The sequence below is a fragment of the Monodelphis domestica genome, chromosome 4 (genome assembly GCF_027887165.1).
Source record: "Monodelphis domestica isolate mMonDom1 chromosome 4, mMonDom1.pri, whole genome shotgun sequence".
Classification (NCBI taxonomy): domain Eukaryota; kingdom Metazoa; phylum Chordata; class Mammalia; order Didelphimorphia; family Didelphidae; genus Monodelphis; species Monodelphis domestica.
The window spans coordinates 34,449,085-34,471,516 of NC_077230.1; the positions used below are offsets into that span (position 1 = coordinate 34,449,085).

Below are 22,432 nucleotides of genomic sequence, written 5' to 3' on the forward strand. Positions count from 1 at the left end.
CAGACAGAGATAAGAAAAACTAATCCTCCACATTCAGAGATGGCAAACTCCACAGAAGCACAGAAGGCCCAAAATACCAAGAAAAATAAGAAGAAAGGGGCAACTTTGGAAACATTCTATGGAGCCAAAATACAAAATACAGAGCAGATAGAAGATGATATACAAGAAAATGCTCCAAAATCTTCCAAAGGAAATGGAAACTCTCCACAAACCCATGAAGAATTTGAATCAGAAATGACCAAAAAGATGGAAGCCTTCTGGGAGGAAAAGTTGGAAATAATGCAAAAGAAACTCAAGCATCTACAAAACCAGTGTGATGAAACTGAAAAGGAAAACCAGGCTTTAAAGGCCAGAATCAGGCAGCTGGAAGACAACGATCATGTAAAAGAGCAAGAATTAATAAAGCAAAGCCAAAATACCAAGAAATTAGAAGAGAACATAAAATATCTCACCAACAAGATGACAGATCTGGAAAATAGAAGGAGAAGAGATAATTTAAGAATAATTGGACTCCCAGAAAAGCCAGAAATAAACACTAAACTGGACATGGTGATACAAGATATAATCAAAGAAAATTGCCCAGAGATTCTATAACAAGGGGGCAATACAGCCACTGACAGAGCTCACAGAACACCTTCTAAACTAAACCCCCAAAAGACAATTCCCAGGAATGTAATTGCCAAATTCCAAAGCTATCAAACAAAAGAAAAAATCGCCAGAAAAAGACAATTTAGATATAAAGGAATACCAATCAGAGTCACACAAGACCTTGCAAGTTCTACTCTGAATGATCGTAAGGCATGGAACATGATCTTCATAAAGGCAAGAGAGCTGGGTCTCCAACCAAGAATCAGCTACCCAGCAAAACTGACTATATACTTCCAAGGGAAAGTATGGGCATTCAACAAAATAGAAGACTTCCAACTTTTTGCAAAGAAAAGACCAGAGCTCTCTGGAAAGTTTGATACCGAAAATCAAAGAGCAAGGAATACCTGAAAAGGTAAATATTAAGGAAAGGGGAAAATGTTATCTTCTTCTTTTACGCAAACTCTCTTCTGTAAGGACTACATTTATATCAATCTAGGTATACTAATATGTGGGGAAAATGTAATGTATAAATAGGGGGTAAAGAAAGTCCAAATAGAATAATCATTCTCACACAAAGATTCACATGGGAAGGGGAGGGGAAGAAAACTCCTATAAGAAGGAGAGGGAGGGGGGGGTTACTTAAACCTCAATCTCAGGGAAATCAACTCTGAGAGGGAAAAACATCCAGATCCATTAGGATCTTGAATTCTATCTTACCCAACAAGGGTAGGGAGAAGGGAAAACCAAGGGTGGGAGGGAGAGAGGGAGAACAAAAAGGGAAGGAAAGAGAGGGGGGAGGGGAGGGAACAAAAAGTGAGGGACTAAAAAGGGAAACATCAAGGGAGGGGACAAGAGGGACTGATTCAAAGTAAATCACTGGACTAAAAGGTCCGAAGAAGAAAAGGTTAGAATTAGGGAAGGCAATCAAAATGCCAGGGAGTCCACAAATGACAATCATAACTTTGAACGTGAATGGGATGAACTCAGCCATAAAATGTAGATGATTAGCAGAATGGATTAGAATTCAAAACCCTACCATATGTTGTCTTCATGAAACACACATGAGGCGGGTTGACACCCACAAGGTCAGAATTAAAGGATGGAGTAAGACCTTCTGGGCCTCAACTGATAGAAAGAAGGCAGGATTGGTAATCATGATATCTGATAAAGCCAAAGCAAAAATAGACCTGATCAAAAGGGATAGGGAAGGTAATTATATTTTGTTAAAAGGGACTCTAGACAATGAGGAAATATCATTAATCAACATGTATGCACCAAATAATATAGCACCCAAATTTCTAATGGAGAAACTAGGAGAATTGAAGGAAGAAATAGACAATAAAACCATACTAGTGGGAGATTTAAACCAACCATTATCAAATTTAGATAAATCAAATCCAAAAATAAATAAGAAAGAGGTAAAAGAAGTGAATGAAATCTTAGAAAAATTAGAATTAATAGACATATGGAGAAAAATAAATAGGGATAAAAAGGAATACACCTTCTTCTCAGCACCACATGGCACATTCACAAAAATTGACCATACATTAGGTCACAGAAACATAGCACACAAATGCAGAAAAGCAGAAATAATGAATGCAGCCTTCTCAGATCACAAGGCAATAAAAATAATGATTAGTAATGGTACATGGAAAACCAAATCTAAAACCAATTGGAAATTAAACAATATGATACTCCAAAACCCTTTAGTTAAAGAAGAAATCATAGAAACAATTAATAATTTCATCGAGGAAAATGACAATGGCGAAACATCCTTTCAAACCTTTGGGGATGCAGCCAAAGCGGTAATCAGAGGTAAATTCATATCCCTGAATGCTTATATTAACAAACAAGGGAGAGCAGAGATCAATCAATTGGAAATGCAAATGAAAAAACTCGAAAGCGATCAAATTAAAACCCCCCAGCAGAAAACCAAACTAGAAATCCTAAAAATTAAGGGAGAAATTAATAAAATCAAAAGTGATAGAACTATTGATTTAATAAATAAGACAAGAAGCTGGTACTTTGAAAAAACAAACAAAATAGACAAAGTACTGGTCAATCTAATTAAAAAAAGGAAGGAAGAAAAGCAAATTAACAGCATTAAAGATGAAAAGGGGGACAGCACCTTCAATGAAGAGGAAATTAAGGCAATCATTAGAAATTACTTTGCCCAATTATGGTGATGGAATACTATTGTGCTAAAAGGAATAATAAAGTGGAGGAGTTCCATGGAGACTGGAACAACCTCCAGGAAGTGATGCAGAGCGAGAGGAGCAGAACCAGGAGAACATTGTACACAGAGACTAATACACTGTGGTATAATCGAACGTAATGGACTTCTCCATAAATGGTGGTGTAATGTCCCTGAACAATTTGCAGGGATCCAGGAGAAAAAAACACCATTCATAAGCAAAGGATAAACTATGGGAGTGGAAACAACGAGGAAAAGCAACTGCCTGAATACAGAGGTTGAGGGGACATGACAGAGGAGAGACTCTAAATGAACACTCTAATGCAAATACTATCAACAAAGGAATGGGTTCAAATCAAGAAAACATCTAATGCCCAGTGGACTTACGCGTCGGCTATGGGGGATGGGGGGTTGGGGGGGAGTAAAAGAAAATGATCTATGTCTTTAACGAATAATGCTTGGAAATGATCAAATAAAATATATTTTAAAAAAATAATGATCAGTAAAGGTATGTGGAGAGCCAAATCAAAAATTATTTGGAAATTACATAATATCATTCTCCAAAATTGGCTAGAGAATAAATCATCAAAACAATAATTTCATTGAAGAAAATGACAATGATGAGATATCCTTTAAAAATCTATGGGATGCAGCCAAATCAGGATTCAGGGGGAAATTTATATCTTTGCGTTCATATGTTAACAAATTAAGGAGGGTAGAGGTCAATGAATTGGACATGCAAATCAAAAAACTTGAAAGTGAACAAATTAAAAATCCCTAGAACAAAACTAAATTCGAGATCCTAAAAATTAAGGGAGAAATAATAAAAGTGAAAGTGAAAGAACTATTGTACTAATGTAAAACTAGAAACTGCTATTTTGAAAAAAAAAAACAAACAAAATAGACAAACTACTGGTCAATCTAATAAAAAAAAAGGAAAGAAGAAAAACAAGGTAATAGTGGAGATGAAAAGGGAGACCACACCTCCAGTGAAGAGGAAATGAAGGCAATCATTAAAAACTCTATTGCCCAATTATATGGCAAAAAATATGCTAATCTAGGTGATATAGATGAATGTTTACGAAAATATAAATTGCCTAGATTAACATAAGAAGAAATAGAATTCTAAAATAATCCCATATCAGAAAAAGAAATTGAACAAGCCATCAAAGATCTCCTTAAGAAAAACATCCCCAGGGCCTGATGAATTAACAAGGGAATTCTATCAAACATCAAAGAAAATTTCAAAGTTCATTTGGAGAAGAACAAAAGATCAAGGATATCCAGGGAAATAATGAAAAAAAAAATCACAAAGGAAGGTGGCCTTTGTAGTACCAGATCTCAAATTATGGTGGCCTTTGTAGTACCAGATCTCAAACTATACTATAAAGCAGTGGTCATCAAAACAATTTGGTAATGGCTAAGAGGCAGAAAGGAGGATCAGTGGAATAGACTGGGGATAAGTGACCACTGCAAGAAAGTCTATGACAAGCCCAAACATCATAGCTTTTGGGACAAAATGTAAAATAAATAATTTTGATTACATCAAATTAAAAAAGTTTTGTACAAACAAAACCAATGCAAACAAAATTAGAAGGGAAGTAACAAATTGGGAAACAATCTTCATAACAAAATCTCTGACAAAGGTCTAATTACCCAAATTGACAAAGAACTAAATCAATTGTACAAAAAAATCAAGCCATTCTATAAGTAATAAATGAGCAAGGGACATGAATAGGCAATTTTCAGTCAAAGGAATCAAAACTATTAATAAGCACATGAAACAGTGTTCTAAATCTCTAATAATCAGAGAAATGCAAATCAAAACAACTCACCTCATACCTAGAAGATTGGCTAACATGACAGCAAAAGAAAGTAATGAATGATGGGGAGAGGGGGTGTGGAAAAGTTGGGATATTTGCATTGCTGGTAGACTTGTGAATTGATCCAACCATTCTGGAGGGCCATTTGGAACTATGCCCAAAAGGGGCTAAAAGACTGTCTGCCCTTTGATCCAGCCATAACACTGCTGGGTTTGTACCTCAAAGAGATAATAAGGAAAAAGACATGTACACGAATATTCGTAGCTGCACTCTTTTTGGTGGCAAAAAATTGGAAAATGAGGGGATGCCCTTCAGTTGGGGAATGGCTGAACAAATTATGGTATATGTTGGTGATGGAATTACTATTCTGCTCAAAGGAATAATAAAATAGAGGAATTCCATGGGAACTGGAAGAGCCTCCAAGAAGTAATGCAGAGTGAAAGGAGCAGAACCAGGAGAACATTGTACACAGAGACTGATACACTGTGGTACAATTGAATGTAATGGATTTTTCCATTAGTGGCAATGCAGTGATCCTGAAGAACCCAGAGGGATCTATGAGAAAGAACACTATTCGCATTCAGAAGAAAAACTGTGGGAGTAGAAACACCGAAGAAAAACAACTGCTTGATTACATGGGTCTAGGGGGATATGTTTGGGGATGTAGACCATAAAGGAACATCCTAGTGCAAACAACAGCAGCATGGAAACAGGTTATGATCAAGAACACATGTAATACCCAGTGGAATTGCGCATCAGCAATGGGAAGGGTGGGCAGGGTGAGGGGAGGGAGGGATAGTATATGATTTTTGTAACCAAGGATTAATGTTTGAAATTGACCAAATTAAAAAATAAATGAAATGAAATGAAATGAAAAAAAGAAAAAAGAGTATGTGAGGCCACATTTGAATTAAGGACTTTTTAAAAAATTTAATTTATTTAGTCAATTTTTAGAACATTATTCCTTGGTTACAAGAATTATATTCTTTCCCTCCCTGCCCTCTCCCTACCCTTCCTGAATCTGTTGCTCAATTTCATTGGGTATTACATGTATCCTTGATCAGAACCAATTTCTATGTTGTTGGTGTTTGCATTATGATGATCATTTAGAGTCTACCTCCCCAGCCATATCTGAGTTAAGGACCTCTTGTTTCTAGGCCTAGCTCTCAATTTGCTAAGCCACCCTTCATTCTTTTTTAGAACTCTGTGCATTAAAAAAAAAAAAAAACCACTGGTAACCAGGAAAGCAGTTTTGTAGTTTTTGAACAGTCAGATTAATTTCACTGAAACAGATTAAAAAACATTAATCATGGAAAATGGCAAAATTTCATTTCATTTATAGTAAATAGAATCTCATATTTTATAAGGCCTAAATTGCAAATCCTCCTTAGTATGATACCTTTGTCTTTGACTAGAGATACTTGATCCATGAAATATGATAACTTATTAGACAAAAAAAAAATTCTACTTAGATTCATTTATTTCCAAAGAGAATAGAATTTTGAGGGTTTTTAAAGTCTACTTTCTCTCATAACATGTTTCTAGGATTTTCCTAAAATATAGTATTTGATTTAAGTTCCTTTAAGCTGTAAATGTCTGATATTCTGACCTTTCAATTTTTATTTAATTTTTAATTTTAAAAATAAATTAATAATACATTTAAGTATTGATTGATTTTATTATTCATTCTTTTACTTAAGTAAACAGGTATGTTTTAATTAATTTAATTTAGTTTTCCATTTAATTTTTTTTCAATTTGGGATTGTTTCAATAGCACAAGCATCATTGGACTCCCATCCAGATGAATAACAATTAATACATGAAATCCCAAAACATTTCACAACGGCGAACTATTACGGTAGTTCCTTAATGAATTTTAGGATTGTACGATGTAATTTTTTACTTCATCCAGACCTAGGGAATATTTTTCTATTCTTGGAAAATCTTTGTTCTTTAGAAATGATCCTATAGCAGCATCATTTTCAGGTTCATTATGTAAAGAATTAGAAAATCTATTCATCTGAATAAGTAGATGCAAAATTACACTTTTAATTTTTCTTTCCAAAGGAAATCGAAGTCAACAAGAAGAAAGACCGCCGGAAAATACTTAAGGCTATTAAGAAAGTTAGAGATTTTTGGGAAAAAAATCATCATTTCGTCTTATTATAGAAATTGATGGAAAGAAGACACAGAACCTGAAAGATGGCAAAAATGGAAAATGCAATTACTTTTGTTATATTGACTTTTCATCATTTTACTTCTGTTACTTTTGTTATATGAACTTTTAAGGGATTTTACTTCCATGTTACTTTTGTTATATGAACTTTTAAGGGATTTTAGTTCCATGTTACTTTTGTTATATGAACTTTTAATCATTTTATTACTGTTACTTTTGTTATTATTAACTTTTAATTATTTCACTTTCATGTTACATTTGTTATATGAACTTTCAAGGGATTTTACTTCCATGTTATTTTTGTTATTACTAACTTTTAATCATTTCACTTCCATGTTACTTGTTATATGAACTTTTAATCATTTTATTACTGTTACTTTTTTTTATTAATTTTTAATCATTTCACTTTCATGTTACATTTGTTATATGAACCTTTAAGGGATTTTACTTCCATGTTACTTTTGTTATATGAACTTTTAAAGGATTTTACTTCCATGTTACTTTTGTTATATGAACTTTTAAGGGATTTTACTTCCATGTTACTTTTGTTATATGAACTTTTAATCATTTTATTACTGTTACTTTTGCTTTTATTAACTTTTAATCATTTCACTTTCATGTTACTTTTGTTATATGAACCTTTAGGGATTTTACTTCCATTTTACTTTTGTTATATGCACGTTACTTTTGTTATTGTTAACTTTTAATCATTTCACTTCTATGCTACTTTTTTATATGAACTTTTAAGCATTTTATTAATGTTACTTTTGTTATTATTAACTTTTAATCTTTTCACTTCTATGTTACTTTTGTTATATGAACTTTTAAGGGATTTTACATCCATGTTACTTTTGTTATATGAAGTTTTAAGGATTTTACGTCCATGTTACTTTTGTTATATGAACTTGTAAGGGATTTTACTTCCTTGTTACTTTTGTTTCATGAACCTTTAGGGATTTTACTTCCATGTTACTTTTGTTATATGCACGTTACTTTTGTTATTATTAACTTTTAATCATTTCACTTCTATGTTACTTTTGTTATATCAACTTTTAAGGGATTTTACATCCATGTTACTTTTGTTATATGAACTTTTAAGGAATTTACTTCTATGTTACTTTTGTTATCTGAACTTTTAATGGATTTTACTTCCATGTAACTTTTGTTATATGAACGTTTAAGGTATTTTACTTCCATATTACTTTTGTTATATGAACTTTTAAGGAATTTACTTCCATGTTTCTTTTGTTATATGAACTTTTAAGGGATTTTACGTCCATGTTACTTTTGTTATATGAACTTTTAATCATTTTATTACTGTTACTTTTGTTATTATTAACTTTTAATCATTTCACTTTCATGTTACATTAGTTATATGAACCTTTAAGGGATTTTACTTCCATGTTACTTTTGTTATATGAACTTTTAAGGGATTTTATATACATGTTACTTTTTTTATATGATCTTTTAAGGAATTTACTTCTATGTTACTTTTGTTATATGAACTTTTAATCATTTTATTACTATTACTTTTGCTATTATTAACTTTTAATCATTTCACTTTCATTTTACTTTTGTTATATGAACCTTTAGGGATTTTACTTCCATGTTACTTTTGTTATATGCACGTTACTTTTGTTATTATTAACTTTTAATTGTTTCAATTCCATGTTACTTTTGTTATATGAACTTTTAAGGGATTTTACATCCATGTTACTTTTGTTATATGAACTTTTAAGGAATTTACTTCCATGTAACTTTTGTTATATGAACGTTTAAGGGATTTTACTTCCATATTACTTTTGTTATACGAACTTTTAAGGAATTTACTTTCATGTTTCTTTTGTTATATGAACTTTTAATCATTTTATTACTGTTACTTTTGTTATTATTAACTTTTAATCATTTCACTTCTATGTTTCTTTTGTTTTATTATTAACTTTTAATTATTTCATTTTTAAGTAAGTATTATTTTGATAGAGGATAATTTTTGCACAGGTTAATAATTGTTAATATCATACATATAACATATGAAAAAATGGTTATAATATGCACGTATACTTTTTTATAAGAACCAATATGGAATTTCCTCCATATGACCATAATGTAAAAAGCAATCATTCTAATCTAACAAAATATTTAGTTATTTTTCCTTTTCAACTTTTCATTGCCACTGCCACCAGCTTTAAGGAATCTGTCTCAAGTACTCTTTATTGGTTCATAATCCCAGAGAACTCAATAGGCTTTAGTCAAGCCCTCATGATGCTCTCTTACTTTTGTTTCAGAATCTATTTAAACAAAAGAAATGCATATAAAAATCTGTACATATTATAGATTTCCTGTAAGTGTACATATTGTTCATGTGATCTACTTATTACCTTACTTTTTTTTGTCATAATCCTCTCCAAATCATATTTTAAGAGCTACAAAGTATAGTTTTATATTCATCACTCTCTTATAGAATTTAGTTTAAATTTCTATCAAAGTATTTTAAATAACAATGAAAATAACTTCATAAAACTTCCCCCTTAAAATTTCAGTTCATTCTCTCATAAAGGTATAAAAGCTCAGTGGAATAAGGATACCTCTTTAGGATTCATTCATAGGCACAGGCAGCACTTATGCTTTGGGACATGGGTGAACAGAACACGTTGGAGGGCAATGAAATTAGAGCTAAGAGATATCCCAAAACTATCCTCATTAAGGACATTGTAACATGTAAGGCATCCATTGATGTTAAGTGAGCAGCCTAGATGTAATCATAAAACTGACTGGACAGGACCCTTCCTCCTGATAGGGAATATTTTAATATAGATACTTGCACATACACATGTATTTCCATTTAAATGTGTATACACATATCTAAAATAATCTATACAAAAAAATAAGCATCATATGAAACTGAGAAACACTAGCAGCTATCCCAATAAATATAAGAGTAATGAAAAAATACCAACTCTCCCCAATACTATTTGAAAATTTTCCGGAAATACAATAGTAATAAGAAAGACAAATCCAGGACCTAAAGAGAGGATATTTGTTATTCTTATTTGTTTATAACTGACAGATGTCTTAGAAAATCCTAAAAAATCAGGAGATATTGTAACTGAGATGAGAATTTATAGCAAATTTACATTCTACAAAGTAAACCCTCAAAAATCAATACTATTTCTATATAATAGCCACAAAGATTCAATGGGTAGTAATAGAGATAAAAATCACATTGTAAATAACTATAAGTAGCTGCAAATAACATGTTAGGCTCAAACTACTGAAATATACAAACTAATTGTATAAACAACATTATAAAGTGATCCTTCAGGAAGAAAAGAAAACTATAAATAGCTGGAGGGAATATTCATTATTCATGACTGGTGATCATAATTTAGGGCAAGTGTCAGTGCTACTCTACTTAACCAATTTCTAGTGCTATGGCAATCAGATTTTTAAAGGTTACATTCTGAAATTCAATAGAATTATAACAACTCAATTAAAAAAACATATTTAAAGGGAAATAATGAATGAAGACTGGGAAATATAAAGTCTGTAAATTAAATACTGAGTCCAGACTTCATACTGTTATAAGGAAGCAATCACCAAAGCCATACTCTAATGATTAAAAAATTGAAAATTAATTTTGTATATATAGTCAGTGAAGGGTGGTTTAGCATAAATGTTTGTTGTATTGTGACAAAGGCTTTTTTCTATATCAAAAAATTATGTGGTTTAGGTCGTTTTTCTTTTCTATATGATTGTCTTTACTCTTTTCCTTATGTTAAACTATCTTTTGTATTCCTCGCATAAATCTAATTTTTTTAATCACAGATTGGTTTTTGGATCAATCACTGTATTTTGTTGACAGAATTTTACTAAAAATTGTTAAATTAAGTTTCATTAAAAGTCTGGACTTCTGTAATTTTTCCTTCCCTTGTTTAGGTGTTAGGATTATAATTATTCAGTGAAATTTAATAGTGCTTTCTCAATGTTTTGAAAATATTTTATGTGTATAGTAATACTATAATTATTCTTTGAAAGTTTGACTCAATTCAGGACTAGGAATTTTTCACCAATATCCCCTGAATTCCCACTTTGGCATGGCATTTCATTTATACTTTGATTTCTTTCTCTCAATTGGATTATTAAAGAACTTTATATGGGATTCTGTTAGTTTGGATATTTAACATGCTCGAAGATTTTTCTCTATTTTGTATTTTCAGTTTTATCATCATAAAATCATATAAAGTTGGAAATTATTTGATTCCAGTTTTGTGTTTTATTATATTTTCTAGATTCTTAATTGGATTTTCTTCCATCTTTCTAATCATGTTGATGATTTGTCAAATTTGTTTATCTTTTTCAAAAAATCAACTTGTAGTTTTATGCATTATTTTCATCATTTGCAAAGTGGATTTTTTACTTAGTTTTCTCTAATTTTTCATAGTTCATTTTTCTATATTTTCTATTTATTAGCTGCGTTTCAGATATTTTAGTATGTTATTTCATCCTTACAATTTCCAATTGCATTTCCTGTTTTACCTAAAAGTTTATCAATTAAAAAGTCATGTTGGTTTTCCAAGTTATGTCTCTTAAAATTGTTTTATGTTATTTCAAATTTTTTAAATTGTCTTTTCTTTTTCCTATAAAATGTGGGAAATGAATAATAAACTCTTTTATGAATTTATATTGTCAATCAAATTTCTATATCGGCCATGTTGAAAAAATACGAATGTCTTATTCTGTACTCTTGAGTCTTTGATTTATCAGGAGGCAAATAGTATACTTTTTCATTAAGTGTCTTGCATCATGGTTGGTCATTACACTGATTAGAATTCCTAATTTGTTCAATGTTTTTGTCATTACCATATTGTTCTCCTTGGCTCTGTTTACTTGTCTCTCCTTCACACTTTACAAGTCTTCCCATTATTTTCTCAAACCTTCTTCCATTATTTATTGAAATACAATACCATTCTATCATATTTCCATCACATAACTTTCAGCCATTCCCCAATTTGTGGGCTTGCCTTCAAATTTCTATCCCTAGCCACATTAAAAAGGTATATAATATATTTTAAAATATGTATGCAAATACATATATGTGATATATAATATCCTGATGTATATGACTATCACTCCCTTCCTCTGGCCTCCCTCTCATTACCCCATTTTCCCACAGTAAGGCCAGCTACATCTCTCACTATGAGTTCTAAGGGGGTAGTATCCTTTTTTATACTTTTTAAACTTTTACCTTATATCTTAGTACCAATACTAAGTAAAAAGTTCCAAGGCAGAAGAACAGTAAGGTCTAGGCAAAGTTGCCAAATTTGAATGCAGGACCTGTCTGTAGGTCTGGCTCTCTAACCATTGAAAAACCCAGCTGTCCTGGTATGATCCCTTAATAATGAAGTCTTCAGCCATCATATCAGTGTGTTATGTTTACCCTATTAGGTGATTAGGAGCTGGTTACTTTAACACTATGAACATCAATTAGACTTTGGTAAGAGATATTTGCTTCAACAATATAGTAAGAAAAGAATTCCAAATATTACCCCAACACCTTTTCTCCTATTTCAACACAATCACAGGCAAGGATGAGATCATACTTAACTTGGATTTGATCCACCAAATTTACTTACAAATCTCTCACTGAACAATGGAAGACTCTCTCTCTCTCTCTCTCTCTCTCTCTCTCTCTCTCTCTCTCTCTCTCTCTCTCTCTCTCTCTCTCTCTCTCTCTCTTTTTTTTTTTTTTTTTTTTTGCTTTTAAGCATAGCCCAGGCTGGACCCCAGGCCCCAGACTTTCTGTAAGTGGCTAGAGCTTCTGAACTTTTAAAATGCACAAGGCCTGGCCATCTGTATTCTCTTTCACCTAAAAGAAGACAAAAAAGACACAAAATGACAAAAGTCACAGCATGGCATGTACTCCCAACTTTAGCTCAAATCCAGGTAAGACATGATCTGAGAACCCTATGGCAACTGGATATCCTCACACACTCTACACGAAGGAAAGGGCCTTGACCATGTTTCCCATTGGATATTTTTTAGTATACCCCGGTTCTACAGCCCATCAAAAAGGCTCCTCTTCACCACATTGTCAGAGGACCCAAAACAAATACCTTGCAAATACTCCACAGCCTGCAGGGAGATCAACCTATGCCAGTTCATAGATGGGTCTGTTTGGTTGGCTTTCCATTATGATCACAATAAATGTTTCTGAAATAAGAAAAGTACCCCAAATGCCCAAGATTAACCACTATTTCATGATGGAAAATCCTTCATCAAGGGATTGAAACTACAGTTCTCAAAAGAAAAATTGTAAGTTATCATCAACTTTATTAACCATGATTGCAAATCATTAATAAAATTGTATGCATTAACAGAATGGGGGCTCTACCTCAGGAGGTAGCATTACAAAAGGTCAGAACTGCCAATTTTGGAGAGGATATATAAAAATTAGCACAATGAGTTGTTCTACCTTTGACATGGCATATCCATTTGGGAAAACAATTTGGAATTATAATTTTGAAAAAGTGACTTAAAATGTCTATGCCCTTTGAATATTTTTCTCTCAAGCATACATTCCCAAGAAACAAAAAAACTAAAAAGGTCACCCTGACATCTAAATATTCATTATACCCTTTATGTTGTTGGAGGCAATTAGGGGAAGAAGTGGTTAGCATGCCGGGCATGGTGTCAGAAGACACAAGTTCAGATCTAGTTTCAATTACTCATATCCTGGGCAAATCGCTTAAATATTATATTGTCTGTGTCTTGGCTCAAATTTTGCTCAAATAAACTCAGACAATATAACATTTAAATGAAGTAGCTTCTGGGAATTTTTTAAGGTTTACAATCCTAACCTTATGAAGTAGGTTCTGAGAATTTCTAAGGTTCACAGCACCGAGCCGGCAACCTGGACAGAGCTACAAAGACTCCACATATTGCTCTAGCTTTCCAGGAGGTTTTGGCCTCAGGACATATCCAGTAGAACCCAGCTGAATTTAATCCCATCAAAAGTCTTCAGAGGTCAGGGAAGTCCAAACTCCAAGATCCCTTCCTCACAGACTTCTGGACTTTAATATAAAAAAGGAAACAATAAGTAAATTAGGTGAACACAGAATAGTATACCTGGTAGACCTTTTGGAAGGGAAAGATTTTAAAACCAAGCAGGACATAGAAAGAGTCACAAAATATAAAATAAATAATTTTGTCTACATCAAATTAAAAAGTTTTTGTACAAACAAAACCAATGTAACTAAAATCAGAAGGGTATCAACAAATTGGGAAACAATCTTCATAAAAACTCTGACAAAGGTATAATTACTCAAATTTACAAAGAGCTAAATCAATTGTACAAAAACCCAAGCCATTCTCCAATTGATGAATGGGCAAGGGACATGAACAGGCAGTTCTCAGCCAAAGAAATCAAAACTATTAATAAGCACATGAAAAAGTGTTCTACATCTCTTATAATCAGAGAGATGCAAATCAAAACAACTCTGAGGTATCACGTCACACCTAGCTGATTGGCTAACATAACAGCTATGAAAAATAGTGAATGCTGGAGTGGATGTGGCAAAGTAGGTACACTAATTCATTGCTGGTGGAGTTGAGAATTAATCCAACCATTCTGGAGGGCAATTTGGAACTATGCCCAAAGGGCGATAAAAGAATGTCTGCCCTGTGATCCAGCCATAGCACTACTGGGCTTGTACCCCAAAGAGATAATAAGGAAAAAGACTTGTTCAAGAATATTCATAGCTGCACTCTTTGTGGTGGCCAAAAATTGGAAAATGAAGGGATGCCCTTCAATTGGGGAATGGCTGAACAAATTGTGGTATATGTTGGTGATGGAATACTATTGTGCTAAAAGGAATAATAAAGTGGAGGAATTCCATAGAGACTGGAAGAACCTCCAGGAAGTGATGCAGAAGGAAAGGAGCAGAACCAGGAGAACATTGTACACAGAGACTGATACATTGTGGTAAAATCTAAGGTAATGGACTTCTCCATTAGTGGAGATGCAATGTCCCTGAACAATCTGCAGGGATCTAAAAAACACTATCCACAAGCAAAAGATAAACTGTGGGTGTAAAATACCGATGAAAAGCAACTGCTTGACTACAGGGGTGGAGGGGATATGACTGAGGAGAGACTCTAAATGAACGCTCTAATGCAAATACCAACAACATGGAAATTGGTTTGAATCAAGAACACATGTGATACCCAGTGGAATTGCATGTTGGCTGTGGGAGAGGTGGTGGGAGTGGGGGAGGGAAGAAAAGAAAATGATCTTTGTTTCCAATGAATAATGTTTGGAAATGACCAAATAAAAATCAAAAAATAAATAAAAATAAAACCCTTTTCTCTCCCTACTCAAGTTTGGGGGAACTCAGGCTTTGGCAGCCTGAGCCCCCTGCTAGTCAAGTTGACTTACCCTGGGTTTGGCCCCTTGGCCACAGTTCAGAAACAGGGCAACAGGAGCTGAGGTAAAGCCTGACAGAATCAAAATGCCTTTTTTCAGGTTTCTCTTCTCTCAGTCCCTTCAATTGAGAAGTGTTGGGGGGAAATTTCCTGTCACAAGCAGGAAAAAGTGGGTAACCCTCAGGATAAAGTCTTATTCCACCTTCTCTCTTCAGCTTCTCCCCACTGAAAGACCAATTGCTCTTCTGAAGATAACCTTCTCTTCCTCAAGATTCCAACCTCCTGCTCCTGGCGCCCCTTCCCCAATGAAGTGATCAGATCCACACACTCTTCAGCCTGGCACTTTTTGTTTAGTGCCTGCCTCTGTCACAAGATCTAATGTTGGGCATTTTAAGTGAAAAATTCAATTATTTAGTTTTTTATTTAAAATTATTCATCTAGTGTGTCATAGAATGATTGAAAATATTTCTTTATTCTGAACTTAAGCATTACATAAAGTGAGCATGTCTCAAAGTAGAAAAGTGGTTTGTATATAGAATTAAGAATCTCTACCATATGGAGCTAGAATTATTTTTATTGGTATATAATACATTCAAAATGTTTCTTTCAAATTTATCCTGTTTCTATGGTTTATAAAAAGGTTAATTCTGGGCTTCCTTCTGTTATCTTTTATGGAGATCCTAGGTTTTTTTTTTTTTTTATAAGAACCCAATATTTGATCAATTACCCCAAATCTATACCACTGAGTCTCCAATGTCTCTTAGACAGTACCATAATGTTGAGATGATCACTGCTTTATAGTACAGTTTAAGATCTGGTACTGGTAGGCTCCCACCATTCACATTTTTCCCCCATTAGTCCCCTTGATATTCCTTTGTACTTCCAGATGAATTTTGTAATTATTTTTTCGAGTTCAATAAAATAGTTTTTTTGGTAGTTTTATTAATATGGTTCTGAAAAATTAATTAATTTTTAGGTAGGAAGTATCATTTTATTATGTTAATTCATCCTAGCCATGAGTCATTGTACTTTCCCAATTATTTAGATCTAGTTTTAATTGTGTGGAAAGTGTTTTGTAATTGGGTTCATATAATTCCTGCTTGTCTTGGCAAGTAGATTGCTAAATATTTTATATTGTCTAGGGCAATTAAAATGAAATTTCTTTTTCTAAGTCTTGCTGCTGAATTGTTGTTGGAAATATGGCTGGCAGAGGGTTTCTACTACTCCCATCTTCTGTGCTAGTTTTGTTGATTTCAGAATCTTAGCAGTAGATAGAAAGCAAACAAGAACAGTTCTAACTTTCAGAAACTGGTTGGGCCTGTGTCTTTGGGCTGAATTGAGAAGAGGCACTCAGAATCAGGACTGGGAAGCCAACACTCCTCCCACCTCCAACACCAGGAAGGAAGTAACAACCAGGCAGGAATAAGGGCTAGTCACAAGACCCAACTGCCACTCCCAGTTGCCCCTTCCCCCACCAACTATCAGTCTTGTTTCCTTTCCAAATAACCTTCTTACCCTTCCCCCTAACTTTTCAATTTTAGTCAGTCTCTCTCTTTTCCCCTCCCTAATGTTACTCCCTTTCCAATGTCCTCCTCTCTTATTTATTCCCCCCTTACTATAGTGCCTTTTAAATGACCCCCCAACCTCTCCCTCTCTTGTGTAGCTCCCCTCCCCACATGCCCATTTATTATCCTTCTACTTCTCCATAAGAAACAATACAATTCTCTGCCCCAATGGATCTGATTGTTCTCTCTCTGAGTCAATTTCAGTGTGTATAAGATTTAAGTATTACATGTTGCCAAACTCTTCCATTCTTCCATTGAATTGATCTTCTCCCCCTCCCCCATGAGCTTCTTTATGAAAAATATATTTACCCCATTTTATCTCTTTTCCAATTTCTCTTAGTATTAACCTATGTTTACATCTAGTTTTTTAAATACATTTTGACATATCATCCTATACAGTTTGTCACTGTACCCTCTTTCTAGCTAACCTGATGAAAATACATTTTTAAGTGTTATCAAAATCTTTTCTTATAGAAATACAAATCATTTTTACCTCATTGGGTCCCTTAAAAAGTTTGGTTTTCTTTCTTTTTTCTTTCTTACCTTTTGGTGATTCTCTTGAGTTCTGTTTTGGGGTATGAAATTTTCTGTATGTCAGGTCTTTTCTTTAGGAATGCTTGGAAGTCTTTTTAAAATTAAATTACCAAAATTTCCAGTGCATTACTATAATCAATATTGCTGGGTAGTTGATTCTTGGTTGTAGACCCAGTTTCATATTTCATATTCTGTAATATCATATTTTTTGCCTTGCAGTCCATCAGAGTGGATGCAGCCAGTTCCTGTGTTATCCTAACTGTGCATCCATGATATCTGAATGGTTTCTTTGTAGCATCTTTTCCTTATTCTGGAAATTCTTGAACTTGGCTATAATATTCCTTGGTGTTGTCAATTAGCTATTAAATGCAGCAGGTGGTCTGTGGATTCTTTCAATCTCTACCCTCTTGTTCAAGAATGCCTGAGCAGTTTTCTTGAATAATTTCCTGTAGAATGATATCCAGACTTTTTTCTTTGGTCATGATTTTCTGGTAGTCCAATGTTTCTTAAATTGTCTCTTCTGGATCTATTTTTTAGGTCTTTTTTCCCAACGATCCCTTTTTCTTCTGCAGAGAACTGGAATTAAAAAATGAAGAGATGGAATTGAAAAGAATAATAGAAGAAGAAGGTCAGAAATATAAAAAAGACCTCAAGGAAATTGATGAAAGTGTGAGAGTACAGTTCATATCTATCTATCTATATATATATATATATATATAGATAGATAGATAGATAGATAGATAGATAGATAGATAGATAGATAGATATGAACTGTATCTATGATTAAAAACCCAGTGTCTGGCTCAAATATTTTCCCTCTTCTTTGTGAATAAAATCTAAATTCTGTGACTTCCAAACTGAAACCAGAGGGTTCTACAATTAATATCCAGCGTACCTTGAAATAAATCTTATTATATATACATATATGCATATAAATCTCATATACTCACAGCTTAGCAAAGGACCAGACACATAAAAAGCATTTAATGAAGGTCATTTTTTTCTTTCTATATACACATGACAAGATGTATAAATATATACATACACACATTTATATATGTGTCTCTGTGTGTGTAACTTACATCTATATATACACCTCTATCAAAAAACAGGATGCTTTTTTTATCAAACCTCTCCTAACATCATTCTAACTGCAAATGGTCTGGTCACTGTAATTTCCCAGTTCTTATGGCACTTTCACTAATTTTGTCTTTGAAAATCTTTACTAGTCCATTCTACAAAATTATAATCTCCCTGGAGACAGAATCTGTCTTTTCCCTTTCATATACAATACTACACACAGAGAGTGGTTTCATTTGATAATATTAAGAAGGAAGACTTACTATGAAGTCGTCCTTCTAATGTCCATCCTGGATGTCTAAACCTCACCAAGTCGGTAACATCTTAGTGCTCTGGGAAACTCTCTGCAACTAGAGAGCAATGGAAGTGACACTTTCCTTCAAAAAGTTAATTCTTCACTGGGAGATCTTTTTGCCTTTGAATTCTATCCCTAACCTCATCTAATATGTCTATTCCTATCCCCTTTCCCTTTCCCATCCCCATTTCGACCTCTATACGAATGTCTATCCCTATCCCTAACTTCATGTTAATCCTTAAATCTATTTTGATTATTATTCCCTGACAACCTATTCATGGAATTTGTGTATAAGTATTTTTCATGTATAGTATTAAGGGGTTAATTGGAGAGCAGAGAGGCCAGATAAGTGGCTAGCAGGTACAAATGAGTTATTTATGGAATAGTTATGAATGCTGGAGAAAAAAAGGATTGAATAAATTGAAATTAATAGAATTATTATGGTTGCACAAATTTCAGACTAACAACTTGATAGAGAAACTTAAAAAATACGTGAACATATCTGAAGTGAATATCGGAAATCAGCCTGAGGAGACAGTAAAAGAAGATATAACAACAGGGCAATTATTGGCCGCAGAGGATATCAGTTTAGGTAAGAGTTTGATTCTTGATTAGGCTGAAAGGAATCAATTAGTGTCAAGAAAAGAGGCAGCAGAGGTTATAATGTAAATATGGAATTTTAGCTGATAAACATTCTGTTGGTCTATTAACACAAATATTTTTAATTTTTTAATTGTACAATTTTAATTTTAAATTAAAAAATTTTTAAAAATTAAAAAAAATTTAAATGTTACATGGAGAAACAATTTTGGACAAGTTTTTTTTTTTACCATTTTAAAATTCTTGTGGGCAGAATAATGTGGTGTTCTGGTGTTTAAACAACTCTGCTATCCTTTTCTGTTTTATGTGTAAGTTCAGTCCATTCACATCCACATTCCATATTACTAATTGTGTTTTCATGCATCTTATTTTCCTTGTTTATTCTTCTCTTTCTCTCTTTTCAGCCTTTCCATGTTCATAGATGTTTTGTTATTGACTATCACCTCCCCCAATTCAACCCTCCTTTTTTGTTCACCCTCAACCCCTTATTCTCTCTAACCTCCTACTTCCCTATAGGGTAAGATAAGTTTCTACAGATGAATATGGCTGTTATTTCCTTTTTGAGCTAGTTCTGATGAGAGTAAGGTCCAATCAGAGTTAAAGCACATCTCCTCCACTGGATTTGCTGTTTATGTGCCTGTTAAGGAGAAATAGTTTGCCTCCTTCTAGATCTCCTTTTCTCTCTTCTCCATTTATTCTTCTTTCCCATTCCCTCCCATTTAATATCATCCCATCTTATTTAGCTTCCTTTCTTTGATGCATACCCCTTTTATTGCTCCAATATTAAGTATTTTAGATACTTTAATCTTAAGTATTATTTTCAATATTAAGTATTTTAGATTCTTTAGCTTTAGCTTGCCTTTGAAATATTATAGATGTCTTAATTATTTCAATGATCATCTTGCCAGGTATGAATGAACTCAATTCAACTTTCACAAAACTATCAAGTATTATTCCTCTCTTGAGTTTTGAATTTAGTCATCAAATTTTGTTTTCAACTTTTTTGCATGAGAAAAGTCCAAATTTCTCTATTTCATTAAAGAGCAGTTGTTACCTTTTGGAAGTTTAATCTTGGTTTTACTCGGTGTATAATTCTAGGTTGCAGTCCTTTAAATCTTTGCTTTTCAGAATGTCATATTCTGTGCCTTCCAGTCCTTTAATGTAAAAACTGCTATGTCCTGGAGAATCCTGACTATGGCTCCTCAATATTTAAAATGTTTCCTTCTGGCAGCTTCTACTACTTTTTCTGTGGCCTGGGAGTTCTGGAATTTGGTTATAGTAGTACTGGGGTATTTTATTTTGGGTTCTCTTTCAGGAAGAGATTGGTGGATTCTCTCTATTTCTATTTCCCCCTCTTGTTTGAGGATATCGTAATATTCCCTGAGGACTTCTTAAAATATGAAATTCAGGATTTTCTATTGATCATGGTTTTCAGGTATTCTGATGATCTTCAGATGATTTCTCCTGGGTCTATTTTCTAGGCTGGTCATATTTACAATTGAAGTATTTCAGACTTTCTTCTATTTTTTTTTTAATTTTGGATTTTGTTTTATTGTTTCTTGCTTATGATTTCATTAGCTTCTATCAGTCCAATTCTAATTTTAAGGAGTTTTCTTCCTTGAGTTCTTGGGTTTCCTTTTCCACTTGACTGTCTTTTCTTTAAAGGGTTGTTTCCTTCAGGTTCTGTTTTGTTTGTTTTGGTTTTGGGTTTGTTTTTTTGTTTTGTTTGTTTGTTTGTTGTTGTTGTTGTTTTTTGGTCTCTATTCCCATTTGGTGGATTCAATTAATTAGGAAGTTTTTTTCTTCAATGATTTTTTTCCCCCAGCTGTTGAGTTTTTCAATTAATTCCCTTATATTTTTTAACTTCTTCCAGGGATTCTTTTTAAGATCTAAACTCCTTGCCCACTTTCTTTTGAGGCTTCACATGTTTCCTTTATAGCATTGTTGTCCTCTTCTGAGTCCATATATTGATCTTCCTTGTCACTAAAGTACATTTCCCAGGTCAGTTTTTTCTTTTTTTACTTGTTTTTCCATTTTTTTCTTTCCTTTGTAACCATATTTATCTTTTGAGATCCTTCTCTGTTCCTGGAGTAAAAGGGTATATTGTTCTAAGATTACAGAGTACTCTTCTCTGGTATTTGGTGTAGGACTAGCTGCCCTTGTTCCTCATGGTTTGTCTGTCACGGAGACAGCAGTACTGGCATGTTCTGGGGTGGTTGGCAACTGTTTCATCCAACTATATTTAGCATAATGACTTACCAGTTCCCCCATTGTTTTGTGGGTTAGTCTGGTCCCCACTATGTTGCTTCACTGCCCCTACCAAGTAGCCTGGGTGGAAAAGGCTCCCTGTTTTGATTTCTACTGCCCCAGGCATTCCCCCACCACATGTAAGTAAGCAAATTACTTCACTGTAGTTCTAGTTCCCCCTTCTTGCATCCCTGTAACCTCAAGATTCTTTTGCCATTTGGAAGTGGATAGTTCATTGTTAATTCTAGTTCCATCTTTACTCCTTTGGAGTCCCAAGGCTCTGATGTCACATGAGAGTTTGAAGGTTCCTTACCTTCTCTACCTGTATAGAGTGACTCCAGCTGGGTTCCAAGATCTGCCAGTACTATCAGATTGCTCTCTTCTGTTACCTACAGTAAGATGTTGCTCCAACTTTTCTTTGTTTTGAGGCAATTTGTTTTCTTTTGTTTTTGCATTGAGGAAATGGAGTGCCTTTTCTTCCTACATCTTAACTTTCAGCATGCAACTTTTGTTTTCATGCAAAATCTGAATAAAATTGAAGAGGGCAGTTCTAAAGAGAGGAAGCTGCTGAGTTATCTATATCCATAAATGTACATATTCACATATGTACACACATATACATCCATATATACATATACATATCTATATGTCTGTACATATATGCATGTGTGAGCATAGAATGCCTTCCGCATGTTAAAGATTTTTTTTCATAGACATTGAAAATGTTTTTTTTACCAAGAACTCCTTGAGAGCAGAGATTGACTTTTTTGTCTTTTTCTGTATCCTTGGTGCTGTACCTGGAACACTTGAGGCACTTACTAATGATTGTTGACTTATTCAAAACCTAGAATTTATTTTTTTAAGATATATTATCTATATAAAGAAGAATGTGCATTTTTGAAAGACTTT

At 33.4% G+C, this 22,432-nt stretch overlaps 1 protein-coding gene across 1 annotated transcript in view; it reads left to right on the top strand.

The window, feature by feature from the left end:
* Positions 1–7,175, top strand: part of LOC103101842 (uncharacterized) — a 37,063-nt gene extending 29,888 nt beyond the window's left edge. The window contains exon 11 of the mRNA XM_056793272.1: positions 6,673–7,175. Within this exon, the coding sequence (XP_056649250.1) occupies positions 6,673–6,774 (102 nt within the window). The 3' untranslated portion in view covers positions 6,775–7,175. The remainder of the gene's footprint in view (positions 1–6,672) is intronic.
* The last annotated feature ends 15,257 nt before the right edge of the window (positions 7,176–22,432 follow it).